At 41.9% G+C, this 22,516-nt stretch overlaps 1 protein-coding gene across 4 annotated transcripts in view; it reads left to right on the forward strand.

Annotated features, from left to right (window-relative positions):
- Window positions 1-22,516, forward strand: part of DOK5 (docking protein 5) — a 44,287-nt gene that overhangs the window by 19,315 nt on the left and 2,456 nt on the right. The window contains exons 2-8 of one of the 4 annotated variants that reach the window (XM_061441314.1): window positions 1,170-1,277; window positions 12,359-12,473; window positions 12,552-12,692; window positions 13,439-13,628; window positions 15,098-15,233; window positions 21,122-21,184; window positions 21,390-21,510. In XM_061441314.1, coding sequence (XP_061297298.1) covers window positions 1,170-1,277; window positions 12,359-12,473; window positions 12,552-12,692; window positions 13,439-13,628; window positions 15,098-15,233; window positions 21,122-21,184; window positions 21,390-21,510 — 874 coding nt within the window. The remainder of the gene's footprint in view (window positions 1-1,169; window positions 1,278-12,358; window positions 12,474-12,551; window positions 12,693-13,438; window positions 13,629-15,097; window positions 15,234-21,121; window positions 21,185-21,389; window positions 21,511-22,516) is intronic. The other 3 variants (XM_061441315.1, XM_061441316.1, XM_061441318.1) reach the window with 3 other exon arrangements.

A 22,516-nucleotide genomic window follows, 5' to 3' on the forward strand; every position in this document is an offset into this window, starting at 1 on the left:
AGTAATGTGATTCTCTGAACAGCTTTATAGAAGCAGCTAAAAGCTGGCAAAAGAAACAGCTATAGTCGACGAACAAACATTTGTGGGTACAGAAATAAAGTTGCTTTTCATGGACGTAATTGTTTTGTGCTAAATGCATTGGTTAGAAGCCCATCAAGGGTTCAAAGGATGGATTTGCCTTGGCCGCTGGTTACCTGTTGGGTGCTGGCTTAGCTGGAGGTGGTGAGATGTTTTGATGGGTCACTGATCACTCCAGTGAATTTGTGCTGTCAGAGCTGTGAACTACTTGATAATGGCTGGTCATTGTTTTTCTTTGAAATCACTCTAATTTTAGTGTCAGTTTTGTTTTATTTCTAACTTACCAGGTGTTACTTTGGAATTACTAATTAGATGTAGGCTGTGAACAGTTGGCAAGGCTTATAACTCTTTCCCTCTATACTGACAGTATGTTATCTGAGCTGAGATCTATGGTTTGAATGTAAGAGGATGGTAGAAAGTGCACCACAGTTAAGGAATAGGTGGGAAGATTGTGAGAAATGGTGGCAGAAGTTTGAGAGGAAGTGGCTTAACGCTGTAGATGGAAAGGAGGTTTTTTTATCTCCTCTGCACAGTTTGCCACAAATTACTTGAGTTTAAATTCAACTGGACTCTGAAAGCAAAATGCCAGTTGTCAGAATGGTCCTAGGTTCTACAGTTAAATTATCTTTTTTGCTACCCGGTAATTCAGTTCCTTCTCCCTTATCTGTATCCTTGTTTATCTTTGCACATAGAATATCTCTCTTCCTTGTGTGATGGAAGATCCATTGCTACCTCTCTGCTCAAGCTTTCTTCATGTCCATCTGAAACATGCAAGACTGGAACTGTAATAAGTCCATGTGGAAAAGTCTGACACTTATTTTTACAAAGCTGTTCTTAGAAAGCCTTGCATTTGCAAGCAAGCATAATTACAGCTCTTTCTTCCTAGCACCTTTCATGCATTCATGCGCTGTCTATAGAATTTAGATTGTGTCGTAATTCAAAAGAAATAGTAAGTATCCATTAGCTTGATTTTATGTTTTGTCTAAGCTACTGAGAGCCATTAATTGTAGCTCCAGAGCAAGAATTGATTTATGAGTTTAACATCTATGTGAATGCTTGGAGATGCCAAGTTTACTCTCTTGTGTTTCTAGATTTACCAGAGATGCTGGTTAGTATTCAAAAAAGCTTCAAGCAAAGGGCCAAAGAGGCTGGAGAAGTTCTCAGATGAACGAGCTGCTTACTTTAGATGCTATCACAAGGTAAGGCACAGGGTTGCTTCTTTTCTCAATTTTGTTTTATATGTACAATCAAGAGTAAAATCTGAAGTTGACATGTATTAATTTGCCTGAAAACTGGATTTTTTTTCCTATCAAGGTCCTAAACCCACTTGTGTGTTCCTTCATTCAGTGAAGTAGAGGCAAAGTGTTCTGTTTTCTGTTTTGAAGCAAGCATCTTGCTAAGCTAATGGAAAATGCCTTTATTTTTAAAGAAGATGTCCCTTTTCTCAGCCCTTTAAAATCAGATCTGAAGTATTTGCAACGGCTCCGACTCTTCATAATTACAGTAGCGACCACCCAAGGTAACGTGAATTCAAAAAGCTGGATACATAGATGTTCTCATTTGACTAGGATATTGCATCTGTGGGAAGACAGTAGACAGCTACTAGAGGTGAAGGCTAATGTGCAAATTTTTCTTGCAATGATGGTGTGAACACCCTTGCTAAATTCACAAGTATTAAAAGAATGAAGTTTTCCCCTCTAATCACTACTTTGGAGTTATGTGCACATTTCATATTCATCTAAGAATTTACATGTGTAATTCTCCTGGGCATGGAGGTGAAAATAAGAAACCTTTTAACTCAGAATCCTTGTTGGCAAAAGCTTAATATATTAGAAGATTAGGAATTATGTGCTTAATTCCTAGGAGTCGGTGAGCACAGCTCAGCTTGAGGCTGATCCACACTTACTCACTTTGACATACGTTTAGGAGGAAATCTTGAGGGAATACCAAATGTGAATTCAGACTTGTCTGTTTGCATGCCATGTAATTTGTAATGGATTGCTCATAAAACCTGTGGCTATTTGTAGTAAGTCATGCCCAGAAATAGTTCATTCAGATTTACTGTAAGCAACTTTCAAAAGTAACAAGAAGTGCATTTTTTTTTTATCTGATGTGTGTGAGGGTGTGTATAAGACAATTTCCAGCTTTGTGTGAAATGCTGCATTCATAGTAATATGGCTTTGTCAATTATTGATGCAAATCTGTATTTATTCCATTGGATTAATGCAATATATTAGCAGCACACACTGTCTTGGAGTTCACATTAAGTAATGAATATGAAATCCAAGAAGAATCTAATTAGGCTGGATTTTTTCTCTTATTTCAAGAAGATCTGTGCCTTCACACTTATTTGTGATGTGTATAACCTAACAGCAGTTTCCTACGTGTGTCCTGGGGTCAGCTGTAACAGTTATTTTTCTCCTGCTCAGTAGCTGGTGCAGTGCTGTGTTTTCAACTAGCCAGAGAGCAACGCTGATAACACCAGTGTTTTCAGTTGTTGCTAAGTAATGTTTACTCCAATCAAGGACTTTTCAGTCTCATGCTCTGCCACTGAGGAGGGGCGCAGGAAGCAGGGAGGAAGCAGCGACAGGACACCTGACCCAACCTAGCCAAAGGAGCATTCCATGCCACAGCACACCATGCCAATATATAAACAGGGGAGAATTACCCAGAAAGCCCAGTTCACTGCTCGGGTCGGGCTGGGTGGTGGTCCGCTAGTGGTGAGCAATTGTATTGTGCATCAGTTGTGTTTATTGTTTTCTTTTTCTTTTCCCTGTTTAGTTTTGTATTCTCTTCCCTTGTTATTTCCATTATCATTATTATTATTGGTGGTACCAGTAGTGGTTTTGTGTTATACCTTAGTTACTGGACTGTTCTTATCTCAACCTGTGGAGTTAAATTCATTTGATTCTCTTCCCCATCCCTCTGGGAGAGGGGGGCACAGGAGGAGGGGGGTGAGTGAGTGGCTGCATGGTTCTGAGTTACCAGCTGGGCTCCAACCATGACACTCTGGATCTGGAGACTAATGCACCATAGAAAGTCTTGCTATCTTGGAGGGATTTTCAGTTATAAGTCAAGCTTAGTCTGTAATTAACAGTTAATTTTAAGCTGTTGCTGCTTCTATAAATTTAGTTTCTAGATTTCTCTGGTAGCTTGTGTGACAGGAATAAACAATGGTCAAACTCCCGTATCAGTCAATGGGAATTAACTGTTTAGTAGCTGCAAATTCTTGCTTTCTGCTTCTGAGAGCTGTAACATAATCAGAGATGTAACATTAATAAAGGCACTAAAGCAAACCCTAGTTTTGACTGAGGTTTGAGAAATATCATAGCAGTAAGACATCTTCCACACATATTTTGTGTGGATTTTATCAGAACTTGGCCAAATCTAGGGGTTCTTTCAAGCAGGATGAAGGCCTAAATCCTCATGTCTTGAGGGGAAGAAATTTTTACCTTTTGGAGGAGTAAACCGCATTTGAATGCATGGTGTCCTCCTGAAAGCACTGGAGTGAGCTGGTAGATTATTATTTCCTAAATCGCCTTTGGGGCAGGAGAGGTGCCTTAGGGTCTGAGTCTTAGGAGTCTTAAGTGGAATATACCTGAGATGGTGCATCTTCTATTGCTTTTTGGTGTCTTGGACACATCGAGTTAGACTACCAGCTCCAATCACCCTGAGCCCTTCCCTAAAATTCTGTCTGCTTCAGGTCCTTGAAATGTAGACCCAGATTATGGGATACAGTATTGAGGTTTCTGCCAGGAACCTGTAGTCCTCCTGTTAAAATGGACATCTCCCTTCGCAGCACAGGAACTGGATGCTGTGGATGTACTTGCTGAGAGCCACTGGGGTGCAAACAGGCTGGATGGCCTTGTGGGGTCTGCCCTGGAAGGTCGCCATTGGCGTTTGTTCTCCTCATCACCACTTCTTACCCCTCCTCTTCACCACTCTGTAATGAAGCAATGCTAACCAAGTACAGTGTGATCACCCAGGACAGGGGGTTGTCACTTACATGGTGTTGCTGTTTGGCAATGGGGCTCTGCAGTATCCCTGTTTTTAGCCTGTGATGGTAAATGAGGCTGTCCTCTAATTGTAGAGTCATCAGCTATACAAGCTGATGGATCCTGTTTAGTTTTAATGAACCTTCCTGAAATGGAAGCTAATGAATATTAAATAGCATTTTCTGGCTAAAATGTGTTAACTTACAAAGAGCACAGGTGGAAAAAAACAAGCTTCTTTTTAAAGTAAGCTTTGTAAATGTGTGAAATTCTAAGGTGGTAAATGATGCAACTTCTAACAGCATTAAATATGAGGTGTTGAAAAAGGAGAACATGTCTCTGCTGCTTTGTGTAGCTCTGTAGTTGAACTGATTCTTATAAAAAGCATAATTAATTATTAATAAACCCCAACAAACAACTTGATATGGCAGCCTTCAACTAACTCCACTTGTCACCTGGTTTGATATAGAATAGTAATGGGACTTTGGAACTCAAGACATCATCCAGACGTCTAGGATAGTCATCGCTGTTGTCCTGATACACATTTGGTCAGCCTGAGCAGCTGTTGTAATAACAGCTTGATGGTGTGTGGAGGCTTTTCTGTGAGAATTCCAGTTCTGTCACTCCTGGACAGAAGGCTGCGTCTCGCTGCTGCTGACAATGAAGTTAATCCTATAAATGAGAAGCCCAGCCAGTCCTGTTAATATGTCAAGTGTCACTGTGTCATAAGCCTGTGCTAATGAATCTAAGGATGAATGCAGTTCAATCTGACAGATGATACTGTTAGAGGAAAACCTCACTTACAGATTGCCAGTGTTTCAGATATACGATTGTTAACTTCCTGCATCGTTCTGAGGTGGTTCTCAAACACTGTTGAAAGCAGCATCAAATCTGGAAAACTGAGGAGCCCCCAGTTACCCCGTCAATCTCAGGAAAGGTTTAATTAATCATAAAACTGTAGAAAAATTAAAATGATGAATGGAGCTAATTTTGCAGTAGCACCTGCCTCCTGCACTGAAGTGTTGAATTGTTTCATTTCTTTTTTTTCTTTCTGTGATGAATTACAGTGCAAACATTACTTCAGTTTATTAGTGGAAAAGGGCTGTCCAGAGCATTTGTTGTAGTGGCGCCATGATGGTACCAGTCACTGGAGCTGAGTTGCTGTGGTCTGAGACCATACATCATCCCCTTGGCACCTTTATTGAGTCAAGGTCTCCCCTTTACCCACCTGACATCTGGGTTACAAGCAGTGTCTCTGGGGTGCCTTGGTTGTGCTTCTGTTATATTGAGGGGGAGGCAGTTTGTTCTCATTTGAATGCCTGATGTATGCGTCCTCTACTGCAGCCCTGCAGCCAGGCTGCATTTTGACATCCTTGCTAGTGAAAGTCTAAAACAACAAAAGAAATAAGGACTACATATGTGTGTGTATATATATATTATAGACCTTTAAATCCTTTCTCATCTTATTCTCTGTTTTAAGAAGTGGAAAGGTTAAAGTGTCCTAAAATACAGGTCGTCTGAGAACAGTCATCCGTAGCTTGTGAAATGAACTGGAAATCTGCATACACAAAGCAAATTGCCCACTTAATTCACATGGTCCCACAATGGACAGAAAATAATTAGGATCCAGGCTACAGAACCTACACAGAGTTGCCTTTCAGGTACCTGTCTAGTTTTCACTTGTTAAATGTAAATAATAACCACAAATTACCTTTATGCTTTAACAAAATAATATTGGAGGAAAAAAGCCGTTCTTATTTCTTCCAGTGACTTTTAACTTTGCAGTGTGCCAGAAGAATCCTTAATATTCCAGTACAAAACCAACTAATTGCACACTGCTGACAGGAATATACTGATTCCTTGAGGGGATCTAAGTTTCAATCCGATTGTATTAATCTTGCCTTGAAACAGCAGAAGTAATTTAAACAGTCTGTCTAGTTATGGAGTAATCCATTTGGAAAATTGAATTGTGTAATTTGTAATTGTTTTCCAGGCTAGCTAATGCAAAACTGTGTTGGTAGCAAATTAAATGTTTAAAGTATGACCACTCTGCTAATAACTATCTGTTAAACATTTATTTAAATGAATACTATCACTTTAATATGAATGAAACATATAGTTTGAGGCTTTAAAAGAATTAAAGTAACTGGTCAGGATGTTTTGGTATCTTCACTATGCTGTCATACTGCGAGGCTCCTTGCAAGTCTGTTGTGCAGGTGCGTGCCCTTCCATTGTGGAAGGACATACCTTGTGCATGGGTCTGCTGATCCTGTGAGTGAAGGAGCAGTGCCAAGAGTGATGGTAAATACTGGATTTCTAAATCTGGGTGTTGTCCCTGGCTTTAATTTCTTTGAATAAGTCAGTGTGTGCCCTTCTGTAGGTAAACAAGGGAAAACTGGCATATTCTTCCCACTGAAGAAAGGAGATACAGGCAGGGTTGTAGATTATGTTTATACATTTTTAAGAATATTTAAAAACCTATTTAAAATCATAGTGTGTTGTGTGTACTTAGTAACTTATATATAGAGAGCCAAATCTTATAAACAGGGCTGGGCTGGAATTGCAGCAGCAGCAGCAGCATTTTCCATTAAATGCTCCCCTGGTGTGTCCTAGGAAGTGTTCTACCTGTACTCATCATGGGGGGAATTTCCAGGAAACCAAGAAATACAGAACCATGAAGTCCTAAATTAAGATTAAACCACAAGATTCTTAACAACCACTGAATGAGGCAGTTGTGGAGGTAATAAATACATTCTCTTGTGTTATATTCTGAAAGGCTACCCACATTTGAGATTTATGGATGAATTCAAACAATGCTTTGAATGCTAAAGACCATTGTTAGTAAAGAGTGTGTTTGGCATGTTTTTGAAGGGAGTGAGAGAGCTGGAAGAATTTTTGCCTGATTGTAATTGGTCAGGGTGAAGCTCTGTCTGCTGGTACTGCCAGTAGGGAAATGACTGATTAATCCCTGTTCCTGGTTCAGAACTCTCTTACCACACAGCTCTGCAAGTATTTTAGGTTCTAATCTGATGAAATGTATTTCGATCACATGGATTGTCATCTTACTGTAAAGGAGGCTTGGAGGTAAAGGGGAGAAGTATGCAAAGGGACATCTTTAACCCTAAACAAAATCTCATTCTTGTGACTTCTCTGTTAACACTGGTTTAGGTCTGATATTTTTGGTTTATCCACGTTCTTAGAAGTAAGTTCATAAATGTGAATTACTTATTAATCTCAGATAAATAAATAATACATCGATTCAACCCACCATGAACCCACTGTTTTACAAGAGCTTGGCAGAAGGAGAGTTATTTAAAAAGCACATGCAAACAAAGAAAACTTAAGCCTCAAATATCTGTAGGTGTTTGGTGTCTGCTCCTGACTCCTCTCCAAAAGCATGGTAGAGGGGATGTTAGCAGCCTGCCACTTCGTCAGTGTGAATTCATTACATATGTGCCAGACAATTTGAACCATCTGTTACACAAGGGTGAGCAACAGGAAGGCTATTCAGACACCTGGGATAATGATGGTGGTTTGAAGCACCTTGCTGGGTGGCACGGCGGGGCAGAGATCAAGTGATCTGTAGAGAGCTTCTCTCTTAGGATCGCAGGTGCACTGTTGAGCCTTGGCAGCAGGAACAGCTTGGCCTTGCCAGAAGGGGCTGTTACCACCCTGGAGGACCTCTGAAAGGTGAGGGCAGTTTCAGCAGTGCAGCCCCCAAAGGGAAGAGAGGGCAGCTCCTCACTGAGAATATATTTGCCGGACATAAAAATTGGGTGCCACAAGGTTGTGTCCAGGACAGAAGGTATGCAAGAGCTGAAGGACGGAATGCAGGCAACTCTTCTGCATCCTAGCACTTGTGCCACTGACTTCAGAAATAGTCCCAGAGTGCCAGATTTTGTCCATCTGTTAAGTTCCTTGTGTCTGCTAGGTCTGAAACTATCCGAAACTGCCTGGGAAGAGACTAGAGTATGTGCATAGTAGTGTGGACATTTGGACCTGGGTCAGAGCTCAGAACTGGGGGCTACCTGCCTGTCACCCTTCAAAGGGCAATGCTTTGGTGTCAGCTGGTGCTGCTCAACAGAAGCAAATACCATCAGGAAGTCTTCAGATGGATGTGGAGACTTTCGGACCATGCTCTGTGAAATGCCATTATACAAGAGCTCTCAAGCAGTCAGTGCAGCACAGAGTAACCCAGAAGCTGCCAAATGTTGTAGCTAGCATTTCTACAAATACAAATATAAATACCTTCCCCCCCCCCCCCCCCCCTTTCAGAAGCTAAAACATGAGTTATAAAGGATTTGATGATCGCTGAAGTCAGTGACATGATGGTATTTGATTTCAGTATTTCTTCAAGGTATTGTCCAAGGGGTGAAATCACCTGCAATTTTATTTACCAGGCTATAAAGCAGATGTGGTTTTGGTACACACTGCTTTGCAGTGCAGTCTGTGTGCATTCACACAAGGCATAAGGTGGTTCCTGGAAGCACCTGACTTGCTGTGCTGCAGGCTGTGGACTGATACGTCCTGTCCCTTCTCCCAGTACGTAGCAGTCGGAGATAGGGTGATGATAAAGCACGATAGAGCTTTATAAGCATATTAAACAAAAACCCTCATATAATTAAATTGTTCACCCCATCTCTGTACCCCTGTTTCCTTCCTCCCTTTCCTGTACACCCACCTTGCAGACCAAAGGAAAACCCAACCCCACTAACGCTCAAGTCGGTGGCACTCTCATGTGCTCTATCTTCATCCTTCTCTCTTGCGTTGACTTGGGGAGAGTTTGCACTTCGAAAGACGAATTAACTGCTGGTTGATACCCCAGAAAAGCAAAACAGGCCACTGTGAATACTGCAAAGGCAGTAGATGAAACAAATAATGTTTTAGGTAATCTGCATTGTCTTCTTTGTACCACAGTATAATTAGAAGGAGTACAGTAATAAAAAGCAAATGTAGGAGAAGGCATGTTTAAATGAAACCAAATTTTTCTGTTCAGAATGTTGAACTTTGGGATTTCAAGCATGAGCTGACTCTTGTAAAATCTCTATTGGAATATATTACTCTGCATTTGGGATTACAAAGAAGTACTTTACTGCAAAAACTAACTGGCTTTTGAGAAGAATTTATGATAAGGAAAAAAACTTGCTATTCTCAGCTCCAAAACAATGATGCCATTATATTTGTGCCTTTTTTGTGTTTAGTCGTTTCTAAAGGGGAATGCAGGAGTAGTGAGGTTTGCTTGTCATGAGGTTTAGTCACCCAGCCACCACATTTCTGCACACCTTGAGTGCTGCACAGCTCCCTAATGGTCCATTGAAGCGACTGCAGCAAAAGTGGCTGTTCTGTCTTGGGGGGAGCAGTGAGATTGCTGCGCTGGGCCACAGGATGGAGCTGCTGGGTGTAACGTTTGGAGAAACCTTTCTTGACTGGGAGACCTAAAGAAAGAAAATTTTGGGTTGCAAGGCATGTCTGTGGCTTCTGACCTATGCTGTGTGCTGGGTAAACCTTTTTGGAGTGACCAGCTGCTTCTGGTGTGAAGCCCTGGACTGGAGGGAGACCACAAGTATCTGATATATTGGCAGGAGGAAATCTCAGTCCCTGTGGCTGGGTTCAGAGATGATGAAGTCCTAGAGCTGCATTTTGGATATGACACTTAAGAAACAGTGTGCAAGGCTGGAAGATGCTGGGTGGGCAGGGATGAGACTTGAGTGCAGAGGCTGGCAAGTACAGGTTGTTTCTAGTAGTACAGAAATGAGTGATGGATTCTCTGTGCCAAGGATGCAGAGACTCTAGGAGCTCATGTGGGGAGATTGGGCACTAGTTGCAGCTTGCAGCAACTTGGGAGGTAAAGCGTGGTCTTAGGGATGCTGGGAGTGATGAAGATAAGGTGTACAAGGTTGGAGCCATAGTAAAAGAAATAGTGATCAGAAATGTCTTTAGTATAGGCAGAAAAAGCAAATTTTGGTGTAGGCAGGCAAAAAAATGTTTTAATTTTGTCTTTTTCATTTTCCCAGCAGTGTTATGAACATCCTCTCCCATCTGCCCCAGGGGTTCATGGCTTTGAACACAGGCTCATTGGTGAAGCTGTTTGGGTGGGTTGGTTGGTTTTAATTTCCCAGCACTCTGCAGGAGCAGGCACCATCCCCACATGAGCAAGTGTCCTTTCCCTCACTCACTGCCATGCAGGATGTCTTCCTGCCTGGGGCTGAGACAGCATGTGCTACCCCTCACCATGGGCAACAGTTGACTAGGTGGTACTGCTGAGCCTCCCAGCTGCTGGAAATGCTTTTGGCTTCTCAGTCAGCATGGAGAGGCAGTTTACTATTCCCTGACTGGTATAAACCTTTCATAATCTCGGTGAGTCTTGTCACAGCATCCTCAGGTTTCATCAGTCTAGAGACAATTACTGGGATATCCAGCAGCGGGAGTGTGACATGCCTGATCTTAAGAAATGAGCTTTCCATTAGGACAAATCCTAGGTAGCTAAATGATTCATTACCAAAATGTATGGCTATGTTCTGCTTCTGCTAACTTTTGTACTTGTAGGTACAAAACTTCATTAGCACATTCACTTGCAGAAAATGTAAATGTGCTCAGTATAAATGTCAAGGTAGTTGCTGTCTTGAATGAACATTTCCTTCCTGCATTTGAATCTTTTTTTTTGGCAGCTGGCAATTTGTGCTTGACCTGTCATATGCTGAGCACGATGGGAATAGGTTATGACAGATTTGTCATGCTTAACAATGAGTTTGTCAGTGCCTTGTTAGCACTGAGGGATGTGCTTCCATCACAGGATTTCCTGGAAGAGTAAAACACTGCTCATGCAAAATTAAATCACAATTAGGAAGTTTCAGTTTTGACAGTTCTCAAAATCTTGAACCTGGAGGCTATAAAAACCTGAGCTCTAAATTTGGCAGCTAAATTTGGCTGTTTCTGCAAACCTTTTGCAGAAGGTTTGGCATGTTCCCCATGGGATATTCTTTCCATTATTTCCTTCTGCCTACTGCCCGTAAAATGAGTTCCCAGACTTCGGATCTATTATTTGTTTTTATTTTGCCCACCAGCTGCTCTTTGTTCTTTCCATTCACAATAAGGTTACCTTTTTGGGGGGTTGGCTGTCTGTTCTTCCCTGCTGCCAGAGAAAGTGCAATAAAATGACCCCAAGAAAGAGATTTAGGATGGAGGGCCAGAGAGATGGAGGGGGTTGTGCTGCCAATCCCAAGATGCTCCAGAGGAGTGGTTTCTGTTGCTAGACCCTACAACACTGATTACTCTTTATACTTTGAGTCCTATCTGTGAGACAGTTGCTGCATTTCTTTGTTTAGAGTTGATGCAGTTTGATATGAGGCTATTCCACAGAGCTAAGGAGACCAATGTAGTCAAGGTGTTAGGTTGTACAACTTTGGGAACATTTCTGTTGAATTCCCCCTTTCTCTCTTTGCAACCCCTACCACGTTAAAGAATCAGCGAAATATTTTCTGAAAATGAATATCTGAATATAACTTCCTGATTGCCTTTCTGGGTGGGAGCCTCATATTAAAAGGAATTTAAATAATGCAAAATTCCTCCTTAGTCAAATTTAGGAGTGTTACTTGTGGTTGTGAAGGTGAAAAGTGGATATTAGAAACATGGAGCAACTGTAGTATGTATTTACTAAAGCTGTATGCAGGGTAACAGATACATGTTTATTTTTTTGGCACGAAAGCTGTTTTTCCAATCGCTTTTTGGCAGCCAAGCAACAGAAATCTGTGATTACAAGTCTGTGAATCTTTAATGCTAAAAAGCTTTCTAATAACTAAAACTGTGCCTTTTTAAGTGGACCATTTTAACAAATCCTTAACTTCCCATCAAAAAATATTTTAGAGAGCAGCTTTTCACCATTCTTACAGTTTTTTTCCTCCATGATGAAAGCTGTACTGGAGCTGGACTTGCTCCTCCAAATGGTTGAATCCTTTAGGTTTTTATCTTCACCTTTCTCTGCTTCTGCTACATCAGGTTGGTCTTTCTCATATTCTTTACATAAATATTTCTCAACCTGGAGTGAGCGTTGATTCCATCTGCCTCTCGGCTAAAATCCTGCTCAGATGGTGTTGCACTGAAGCTCATGTACAGACAAGAGAGAACCGGACAATGTGGCTGCTTCATCATCCAGGGGCTTCAAGCTCATTGTCTAAGCATGCTTCTTTGTCCTTTTTGTTAGATATTATTCTTTTGTCTCCTTCTCCGGTCAATAATGGATATGTATCTTTTCAAGCTCCTAATTAAAACTCTAACTTGTGCTTTTCCAGGTCACAGAGCTCAATAATGTGAAGAATATCTTACGAATGCCAAAAAGCACAAAGAAGCATGCTGTTGGAATTTATTTTAATGATGACACATCAAAAACCTTTGCTTGTGAGTCAGGTGGGTAAAATGGCAACGCACCTTAGCAAACAGAGCATTAATTGTGAAATTATAAATGCATTATATACCTACACACAGATTTTCTGGGCATTTATACAGAACTTGAGGCAGATGAGTGGTGCAAGGTGCTGCAGATGGAGTGTCTTGAAACACGGATTAATGACATTAGCCTTGGAGAGCCTGACTTGCTGGCATCTGGAGTAGAGAGGGAGCAGAGTGGTAGGTACATAAATGTTCACCTTTTAAATCTTTATTTGCACCATTTTTAAGTCTTTTGGACTATGCCCGTGAATATCAGAAGTAAAATGGAGCAAAATTGTTCTGAGCCCCCCTTCCTATTTTGTGGGGGGCTGTTTTTGTTTGGGGTCTTATTTTTGGCTTCTGGGTGTTCTTAATTGCTACCAGAGATAATAAGTAAGGTAATGAATTATTTTGGAGAAGCACTTGCCTTTCTGAGGCAATTTAGTTGCTCTTGAAAATGGGGACTGTGTTTTGTTTGTGTATTCTTGTATGATGTCTGTACAACAGTTTCAGTCTGTGACTGGGGCTCTTTGGCAGCATTGTAAAGCAAATCAATAATAGTAATTGCATGCAAAACCTGAGCCCATGGCTACTTCACTTTCCTATGCAAATGAACTGATTACATGCAGAAATGCAATTGCAATGTATTTATTCATGCACACAATTTTAGTGATTGTTTGCAAATATCAGGGTAATGATGGTGCCATTCTCTTCAGTGTCTGAATGTGTGCACAAATGTTTGATGCCCTATGAATGCAGCATTCTGATTGCCCTAGACATAAAGTTAATTGGGTTACTGGAAGGAGTTGAGTCTTTGTTTTTTGAATTAAGTGTTCTAAGTGAGAATAAGATCTTGTCTTAGATATCGAAAACAGGAAATTCCTTTAATGAATTGCACATTTAATGGGCAGGGATTTTAGACTAATCTTTTGTTTTTCTCCCAGAGAGATTCAATGTGTATTTGATGCCATCCCCTAATTTAGATGTGCATGGGGAATGTACCTTGCAGATAACATTTGAGAATATCTGTCTTTGGGACATCCAGAATCCCAGAGTAAAACTCGTCTCTTGGCCATTAAGTGCCCTCCGGCGCTACGGACGGGACCCCTCTTGGTTCACATTTGAAGCTGGGAGGTAGGTCTGTGTTCACTACATTGCATTGCTTTCTTTGGTGGTGCTCTGGATCACTTCTACAGGGTGTTGAAGGACATGAGAGCTTATCTTAAGACAGAGGCTTATCTGTACCCTCTGCTAAAAATATATATATTTTTATATGTATATATTTACCATATATTTAATAGAGAAATTATTTCTATACATATAAAAATATTTTCCAATAATAATTTATATTTATATAATTATATATTATATATAATAATTTATATGTTAAAATTTGTGGTAAAAATTGAAACAAAAATAAAACCAAATTAAAAAACTCTCTTAATCCCAGGTTGCAGCCTGAAAGGAAGCAGTTGCTAAATAAAAGTGCCTGAGGATGGGCGGTGGAGGAGTTGAGGTATCCCAAGGGTTTGCAGGGTGGAGGCTGGCAGCATTGTATATTACTGTATAGGATTGTTCTTCAGTAAAGCTATATATGAGACAGAGAATTGGACAGACAGGTCTGGGAAGAAGGGGTGAATATCATGTATCCTTTGGGTACAAAGTTATGGGTTCTGTACTGGAAGTGGAATTTGAAGTTGAGAGCAGTGAGTGCCAAGTTGTTTCCCAAAAGCAAACTGAAGTAATGGAGCAGGAACTCCTCTTTCTCCATTGAGAAACTCCATTACCAGTTTCCATCTTTTTGACAAATGAATTTGTAAGAAATTTGAATGCAATTCCTTGTTTTAGAGATGATGTTCTGTATTGCTTCCTGCAGCTTAGTTTTAATGAGCTGAAGTCTTTGACTGGCTGAATTTGGAGCACTTGTTTATTGAGCTATCAAATCCTGTCTAAAGGATATGGATGCATTATTTTGGATGAGCACGTGAAAGAATTACAGTAGTAAAAAAAACAGATGATACAATTAACTTATCTGGAAAGGGGACAGTGTTTAAATGTCCATCTTCCATATTACTGCAGAATAACCCCCCTTGGTGGAGGGAAAGGATACATTTTTATTTAGCTGATTATGCATTAACCATGATAGGACAATGCAGTTGGGATGCTGAGGATAGATATTTATTGTTTCAGGTGGAAGACAAAACTCTGCAAAGCTCATTACAGGCAGTGTTAAAAGCCTGCAATGGGAAGACAATCCTACCTGGCACAGATAGGGTCTGAGTATTAAAAGATAGGGTCTGAGTATTAAAAATCCTTGTCTTGTGCATGATCTCTCTAGAGCTTAAACACTTAAGATAGATCAGTGGTACTTAGCTGAATCCCTGGTTGGTGAGAGCAATACAAATGTAGGCTAAAATAGCAAGGTTGGACCAGGGGTGCTAAGACCCATAAGCAAAGACTTAAGTAACTTTGTTCCATATTTCAGCAACCTCTGTTTTCTTACTGCTTGTGCAATAGCACTTCTAGAGCAGCATGGTAAACTTTTGCTTGCTCATGTAAACTTAAATCTCACACTTGGATCCCATCTGTTCTTGCTTTGGCAGGATGTGTGACACAGGAGAAGGACTATTCATCTTTCAGACCAGAGATGGGGAAGCAATCTATCAGAAGGTTCACTCGGCTGCTTTAGCCATAGCAGAACAACACGAGCGCTTGTTGCAGAGTGTGAAAAATTCAATGGTACGGCTGCTTGTTATGTTTGTTGCTTCACAGTGGGCACCAACTAACTATATCTGATCTTAAGCTTTGATTCACAGATAGTAAGCAGTCTGATGATTGCTTTTATTACATTGTGCCTGATTACAGTTAGGGTAATAGATTTATAAACTGAGACTGCTTTTCAAGAATCAAAACGGGGAACTTACTGCTTGATTTTTTTGTGTTTGCAAAGCTATCACTAAGTGTGAATCAATACAGAGATGATAAGCTCCTGTCAGTGCACATTCTCATTAGGTTCCTTTGATTAATCAGCATCATGAGTTTGTTTGGAAGCATTTTTCATCAATCTATTTGCAAGATGTTGTGGCTCATGCTCAGTTTTACATTTGCTAATTGATGTCTACACTCCAAGGATGATTTGGAGGGAGTCATATGGTTCAGATTAAACTAAGGCGGAGGACAAGATGTTTGTCTCATCTCTCCGTGGATGTCTGTTTTCCACAAGTGCTTTTTGTATCCAGAACTTGTTTTACAACCCATATAGAAGTGTAAGATGCAAAGCTAACATACAGATTGAGAAAAGATAGTGTGGGATCTCCAGAAGCATTCTGTCTAAGGAAGGCAGTTTATGGCACTTGCCACTAATGTGTATCAGGCTCTTATTAACTTCCACATAATTAGGGGAAGTTCAGGTTAGATATAAGGAAGAAGTTCTTTACTGTGAAGGTGGTGAGGCGCTGGAATGGGTTGGCCAAGGAAGTTGTGAATTCTCCATCCCTGGCAGTGTTCAAGTCCAGGTTGGACAGAGCCTTGGATGACATTGTCTAGTGTTAGCTGTTCCTGCCCATGGCAGGGAGTTGGAACTAGATGATCTTAAGGTCCTTTCCAACCAAATCTATTCTATGGTTCTGTGATTCTACAGTAAATGAAATGGGAAAGTGAGGAACATTCAAGTCTGTTTCTATGTGGGTTGTGCAATGCCTTTACTTTCAATAGGAAAGAGCCTAGTTAGTGTTTTGTATGTAAATAAAATATATATATATATATATATGCTGCTCTGTTAACTTCTGGCTAGTGTCATTACAATGTGTTCCCTTCTGTAAAGCCCAAGAGAGAGCACTGTGTCTGTGAGGATGAAGTACTGACTTGGAGCCTTTCATGTGACAGCCTCTGCCCTGTGTCTATTTGGACCACATGCTTTCCGAGTACTTCTAGATGTACTTGACACTTTGCTTTCTTGCTTATAAAAGCATTAGAACTAGCAGGTAAATGCTGCAGCCAGCAGCACTGGTATTTTTCCCTTTCCCAGTAAAGTATCATCTAACACCATCTTTGCTGCTTTTGACTTTTGTTTAAAACCAAGAAACCAAGAACTTCTTAGTTCTAGTTAACGAAGGGAGTTCGTGTTCAAAAATATCCCAAATTATCTGAGTTGAGACAGATGGGTAGATGATACAAGTACTCAACACCAACTAAATTAAGCAGATTAAAATTAACCTAGGCTAAAGCAGCATAACTAGCTAACATTTGTAGCCCACCAGGATCAGAAGCAATGGAGTAACCTGTTGAGAGCACAGCTTCATTTTCAAAAACCAGGGATAAGTTCTGTAGGAATAGGGAGTAGGCTTACAGGCAATTTCATATTCATTGGTTTTACATTTGTGTAATAGCATCTTTAATAGATGATGTCTGATGTTGTACTGTAAAATTTCCATCTTAGAAGTGCCAGTAGACTCAAGAGATGCACAGTTGCTGTAGATTTCAATAGAGAGCAGCTGCACAGCCTCTAAAAGCTTTTTCATGAACAGCATCCAACCATAGACCCTAAATCTAGTTTTATGGATGCTAGAGTGCTAAATGGGGGTTAAGAACATATTCCTTTTGGAATAGAATGGTGGATGGAAAGTCTTGTACTTTAGTAGTAGAATGTAATAGGAGTCCATATGCCCCAAATATTCCCAAGTTTATTGTAGAAACATTGTCTGGTTCCAAAATAGTAAGACTTGGTGGCTTCTCTGGAGTTCAAGGATAGTCGGATTTAGAAGTTTATGCAGAGCATCACTGTATCAGTGTGGTCTCAGGAGGCTTCTTTTGCCGATGACAAAATATTTGTAAAGTACATCTTTGTTCACACTGAGTGATTTCCTCTGTATTTTTATCCTGCTTTTGAACGCCTCAACAAGGGGTTCATTTTGGATGCCTGCACTTCACGCTTGGCTGTCTATGTGATGTCTATCTCCAAGAATTATTTACCCTGTGAATTTTCATGTTAGTGAAGCTTGAGCTTTTATTCACAGAAAGGGTAAATAAAAGAAGGTAGGAAATAGGGTGTTGAGAAATGAAGTCTGCACTGCATGTCTTCTGTTTGCTCCTGTAATCCTAACTACTGCTATATCAGTGTTATGATTATCCCAGACCAGGGTAAAGATGGTATTAAGCTTCTGAGGGCTTCTGGAGCCTATGCACAAAAAAAATCCACCAGGAAACCTCAGCTGAATATCCCATGCTGCTAGAGTGAAATAAAGCTGCCAAGTACTGTTGAGAATGTGGGCTATAATGTGTCTGTCACCTCCCTAGCAGTCACTCTCTTTATGTTACAGTATGTTGGTTCAGTTTGTGATTATAACTGGCTCTGGCGCTTGAAATGCATGTGGGAAATTGACACAGTAGTGGTTCTTCAGCTTGGGAACCTCACCCTGACGCTTTCTGTTAATGTGCTGTTGCTTGTTGCCAGGGTCTGAGCATATGCTGACCAGTCAGTGACACTTGCATGAGTTGGTTTTTTAGTTTCCTTTTAAGTGAATTCAAAGATTTCTCTGTTTTTTCTTTTAAGGGAAGAAAGAGCTGGCTTTCCTTGGTGATGCATGAAGCCTTGCTGGTCATTTGGTAGCTCATCACATCCAGCTGTTTCATTCCTTTCACTTTTGCATTGCCAGACAATGGAAAGAAAATATCTGTTTGGGTTATATTTTCATGCATATTTGCTGTGCAAACTCAGGGGAGCAGTGCTGTGAATTGACTACTACGATTTGTGCCTGCTCTCAGTTCAGGTTGCTTTAAAAAAGCTGTTACAACATGACGTGTCACTAAGAAGTAGTAACAGCAAACTTCCCGGTTTTGGCAGCTAAAGCTCTGTGCTCCATAGAAAGCTCCTATCAGCTGGTTTGTCAGCAGCCTTCCCTGATTTCTTCCCCTCTCAGCAACTCAGGTGTGAGCCACCTGATGTGCCTCTGTCCAGGCTGCTACTATCTTTTGTTGTTTCCACAGAGATCCATAATTACGAGTAGTAATCCTACTCGCTTATTTTTGACATAAGAGGGGAACAGCGAGTATGGGTGTAAGATGGGTGGGAGCCAAAGCAGCAGCGTTAGTGCCCTTCAATTTCCGAAGTTGTTTCTCTTAGTCACCATTCTGTAGTTTTGCTGTAATGAATTTAGCAAATGGTTCTTAAGCAGTTACTGTTCTGGTTGATTTGGATTACTTAAATTTGCTTCCCTGGAAAGAAAAAGCCCTCAAAAGCACAGTGCGTGCAGGCTTCTCCAGCTGGGGATCTCAAGATGAAGGCTGACCAAGTGCAAGTTGTTCTTTGAAAATAGGATTGTCCAGCATTAGCTAACCAACAGAACCTAACAAAATCTTTAATCCTCTTTCTTTTCTTTCCTTTTGGAGCCATGTTCCCAGCTAACTTGAGAGAATGTTGGTGTGCAGGTGTTTCTTTCAATGGCTTTTGAGGGTTTTTTGTGTTGCGTGTGGGGTTTTTTTGGTGGTTTGGGTTTTTTTAACAGTACTTCTACTTTTGTTTTTTTTTAAATTTTTTTTTAATGCATTTTTGCCATCTTGTTAAGGTGGGATCCAAGAAAGGAAACACTTAACCTTCTGGGAACCAGCCTCACCCTATGTTTGACCCAGAGCTGTGCAGAGCCTCAGCAAACTGCCTTGGTGTACACCTCTGTACATATCTCATCTGGATGACAGGAGGTTGCACAGCAACTCCCCAGCTGCTCTTGGCATTAACTTCCTCTTCCCCACCCTCAACCCCTTCCTCTGTGGAGCTCTCTTAGCCCCTGGAGCTGCAGGTGGCTTTGTGTTGTCCCTCATTGCTTCTCACACTGTTGCTGCTTCTTTGGTTTGAATGTGGCTTAACATAACTTGATCCCTGCCATGTGTGCCGGGAGCTGCGTTCAGACTGCTCTGGGGATGCTGATCTTTCAGGAGTCGGCATTCTCCTTCTGCCCTGGGCAGAAGAGGGCTAGAGGCTCCGGATTAGGTGCCCTCCAGTTATTAATACAACAAATAGTTTGCTGTGTGGAGCCGTGTGCCCCACCTGGTGCTCTGCTCCCAACACGTTGCTCATGGTGTGTTCCAGCATATCAATTCTGGCTGCTTTGCCCTGCTTAGGGTGCCAGGTACTTCTGCAGCATAAAGCCAGGTCATTAGCAAGTTATTCCTCCTCTTTCTGTTGCTGCAGAGATACAGTAGGTTAATTGTGAGAATGAAATCAATCATCATTAAAGCTGCTTTTGCTTGCAGTCTGAGGTGGTTTGATGAAGCACTGTGAATTCAGGACATGACATGCTAATTCTTATCTCCAGCTGTGGGGTTTTTAATTCTTCCTCCTGCTGATTGAGTTCAGGAGGGTCACCCTTGCTGGCCCTTCTCTGTATCTTTATCTAACATTTCTCTAGCTGTGCCTCTTTCTTTCCTCCCAAGAGTTTTTTACACTCCTGACAGTTAAGGCTGTTGCTTGAAGTGCATTAGCTTGCTGTCCAACCCGCCAAATGGAACCACCAAAAATGGCATCTACAGGGAAATGCCATTCTCGCAATGCTCTGCTGATTTTTATTCCCAGTAAAAGATCCCTTGTTGTTTGTTTCCATGGTGCTGAGGTGTGTGTGGTGACACTGTGAAGGGTGTCAGGGCTCTAGTGAAGGAGCTGTAGAAATACACTGTGTGATGTAGGTGGAACCTTGCGTGCTGCAGTGACTCACACCCAGCTGACACAGAGGTGGGTGTTTTAGGAGCAGAAGTTGATCTGGGTTTCATTTTGCTTTACCTTCACATCACAGACACAGTGTCTGCCATACAAGGAGTATGTTGAAGGTAGATGGCAGCTCTAAGTAACTTGGAAATGGGTCTGTTCAGATACAGCCAGCCCTTGCCTCTTTTCTGTGCTTGCTTTGCCTGTTTGGATTTGCTCTAAAATATACTGATTGTCTTGTAAAAGGTTCTTTCACCTCAGGTTTCATGAAACTAAAGTGTAAAACTTACCCTTTGGCAAAAAGCTGTCTTTATAAATTGGCAAAGTCAAGTGCAGTCTTGGTGTGTTTGAACTGATTTATTCCTGAGCTGTGGGAGGAGAATTTGAACTGCACTGTGAGGCTTTCGGTGAAATTCGAACATTTTTATTAGCTCACAAATACATCTTATTGAATTAATGGGAAAAAAAAAGGGCTTAAAGTAGTCAGTTCTTGTGTATTTTTCTGTTAAGTATAGTATAAATAACAAGAAGCTGTGATTATGTAAGAAGACGTAGCTGAAGGGCCTGTATGGAGGGGAAAGTGTGAGACGGGGCTTCCAGCAATGCACTGCAGCCCACATGCCCTCCTCCCAGCATACCTTCAAGCAGTCTAGCTGAAGGATGCAGTTATCTCCTGTTGAACTCCCATGCCATTCAGCTGATACGTTCCTCAGCTGTAGGAGAGGTGAATAGAAAGTGCTTCAAAACTAACACGAACAACTTGTCCTTACCCATGTGAAACATGCCCAGTCAGGTTCTCGGTGTCCTGAAGCTGTATTTAGCTTTGGGAAGTTGCTTGTATAGCTGGGAAGACCCTCTGATGGCTTTGCAGCTGAAGGGGAAGCATACCAGCCTTCTTCTACCTTCTGCTGATCCTCGGTTTCTGTTTCAGCTGCTTGAGTTACAACTCCCTTCAGGGGAAGCAGTGCTAGCCCAGGACCAGGGCAGCACCAAGGTGAGCTTTGGTGTGCAACAGCAGCGTGAAATCCTAACCTGAGTGGTGTGTGCCCATGGACACTAACCCCTGAGCTAGTCACTGCTGCTTGTGCAGGGTGGGAGATGGAGGGAGGGAGAGGCTGTGCTGGCTCTGTCATTAGCAGCCTTGGAGCCCGTAGCTGTGCTGTTCTCAGTCTCCTTCACATCAGTGTATTGCTTTGCAGCTTCAGATGAAAATGAGCGAGCGAGCCGTGTCCCTCAGCACCATGGTGCCCCTGCCCCGCAGCGCCTACTGGCAGCACATCACGCGACAGCACAGCACTGGCAAGCTCTATGGTCTGCAAGGTAAGGGGCTGGGGTGGGAAGAGTCGGTGCACAAATCGGATCAGGACGTTCGTTGTTGAATCATTTCAGTATCTGTCCAGCCCACTGAAGGCTGATGTTCAGTTAAGCAAGTTGCCACTGCTGTCTGGTTGATGGAGGGAAGGACATATCCCACCTTACAATGGACAGCTTGGCAGAGGGGGTTATAATCAGGAAGTGCCCTTCTTCCCATTGGAGAGGGATCCTTCGTTTGACAAGTTTTCTGACAGTTTTTACAGGGTGGCCAGTTACCAAGATTGCCCAATCCTTTCTGCTACCAAATTCTTTTAATGGCACCTGATTTTGTTTGCCAGACTCACAATCATTTGACTCCTCTCTCCTTTGGATGGCTGCCTCACAGGAAGAATGATGCAGTCTTCATTATTCATTTTGTGTACATTCAACCAAAACTGCATCCTCAAAACCAGCTGAATTAGGGAAAGCAAAAGGAAATGGCCATGATAAGTAGTTGTAGAAAACTTGAACTGCTTGAACAGCTGCAGTGCTGCCACCGTGCATTGCAGCATGGCCTGACGATGGGCAGATGTCTTCTCCAGATCCCCTGTTTGCTGTCAGCCCACGGGGCAGCACAGCTCAATCACCTCATGCCTGAAAACCTCCCCGGGCTGCAGAGAATCCCTCCGTGGTCACCAGGGGACATCTAGTGGTTACTGGGTACACAGGGGGTATGGAGGGCAAGCACACCCTGCCGCGGGAAGGGTGCCTAGTGAGGTTTGCTGCAGCACTGGCGGGAGCCGTCCATGTCCCTGTGTTTCAAACCTGAACTTCAGCCCCTTGAGAGAGTGAGAACTGCAGCACCCAATGTGTAGTGGTGTTGCTCTAAGCTGGCTTCCCCAGAGGCACCCCTAGAGTGGAAGCTGGAGGTGCTCAGTACCTATGAGGAGCTGGTCCAAAGTCAGCATCTCATAGTCATGTAGTCAAACAACAACACCCCATTTGTGTTTCCAAACACACACTTTAAGCTATG

This window comes from Pezoporus flaviventris, unplaced genomic scaffold (genome assembly GCF_033815535.1).
Source record: "Pezoporus flaviventris isolate CSIRO_AGI_PZ_B2104156 unplaced genomic scaffold, CSIRO_AGI_Pfla_v1 ptg000213l, whole genome shotgun sequence".
Classification (NCBI taxonomy): domain Eukaryota; kingdom Metazoa; phylum Chordata; class Aves; order Psittaciformes; family Psittacidae; genus Pezoporus; species Pezoporus flaviventris.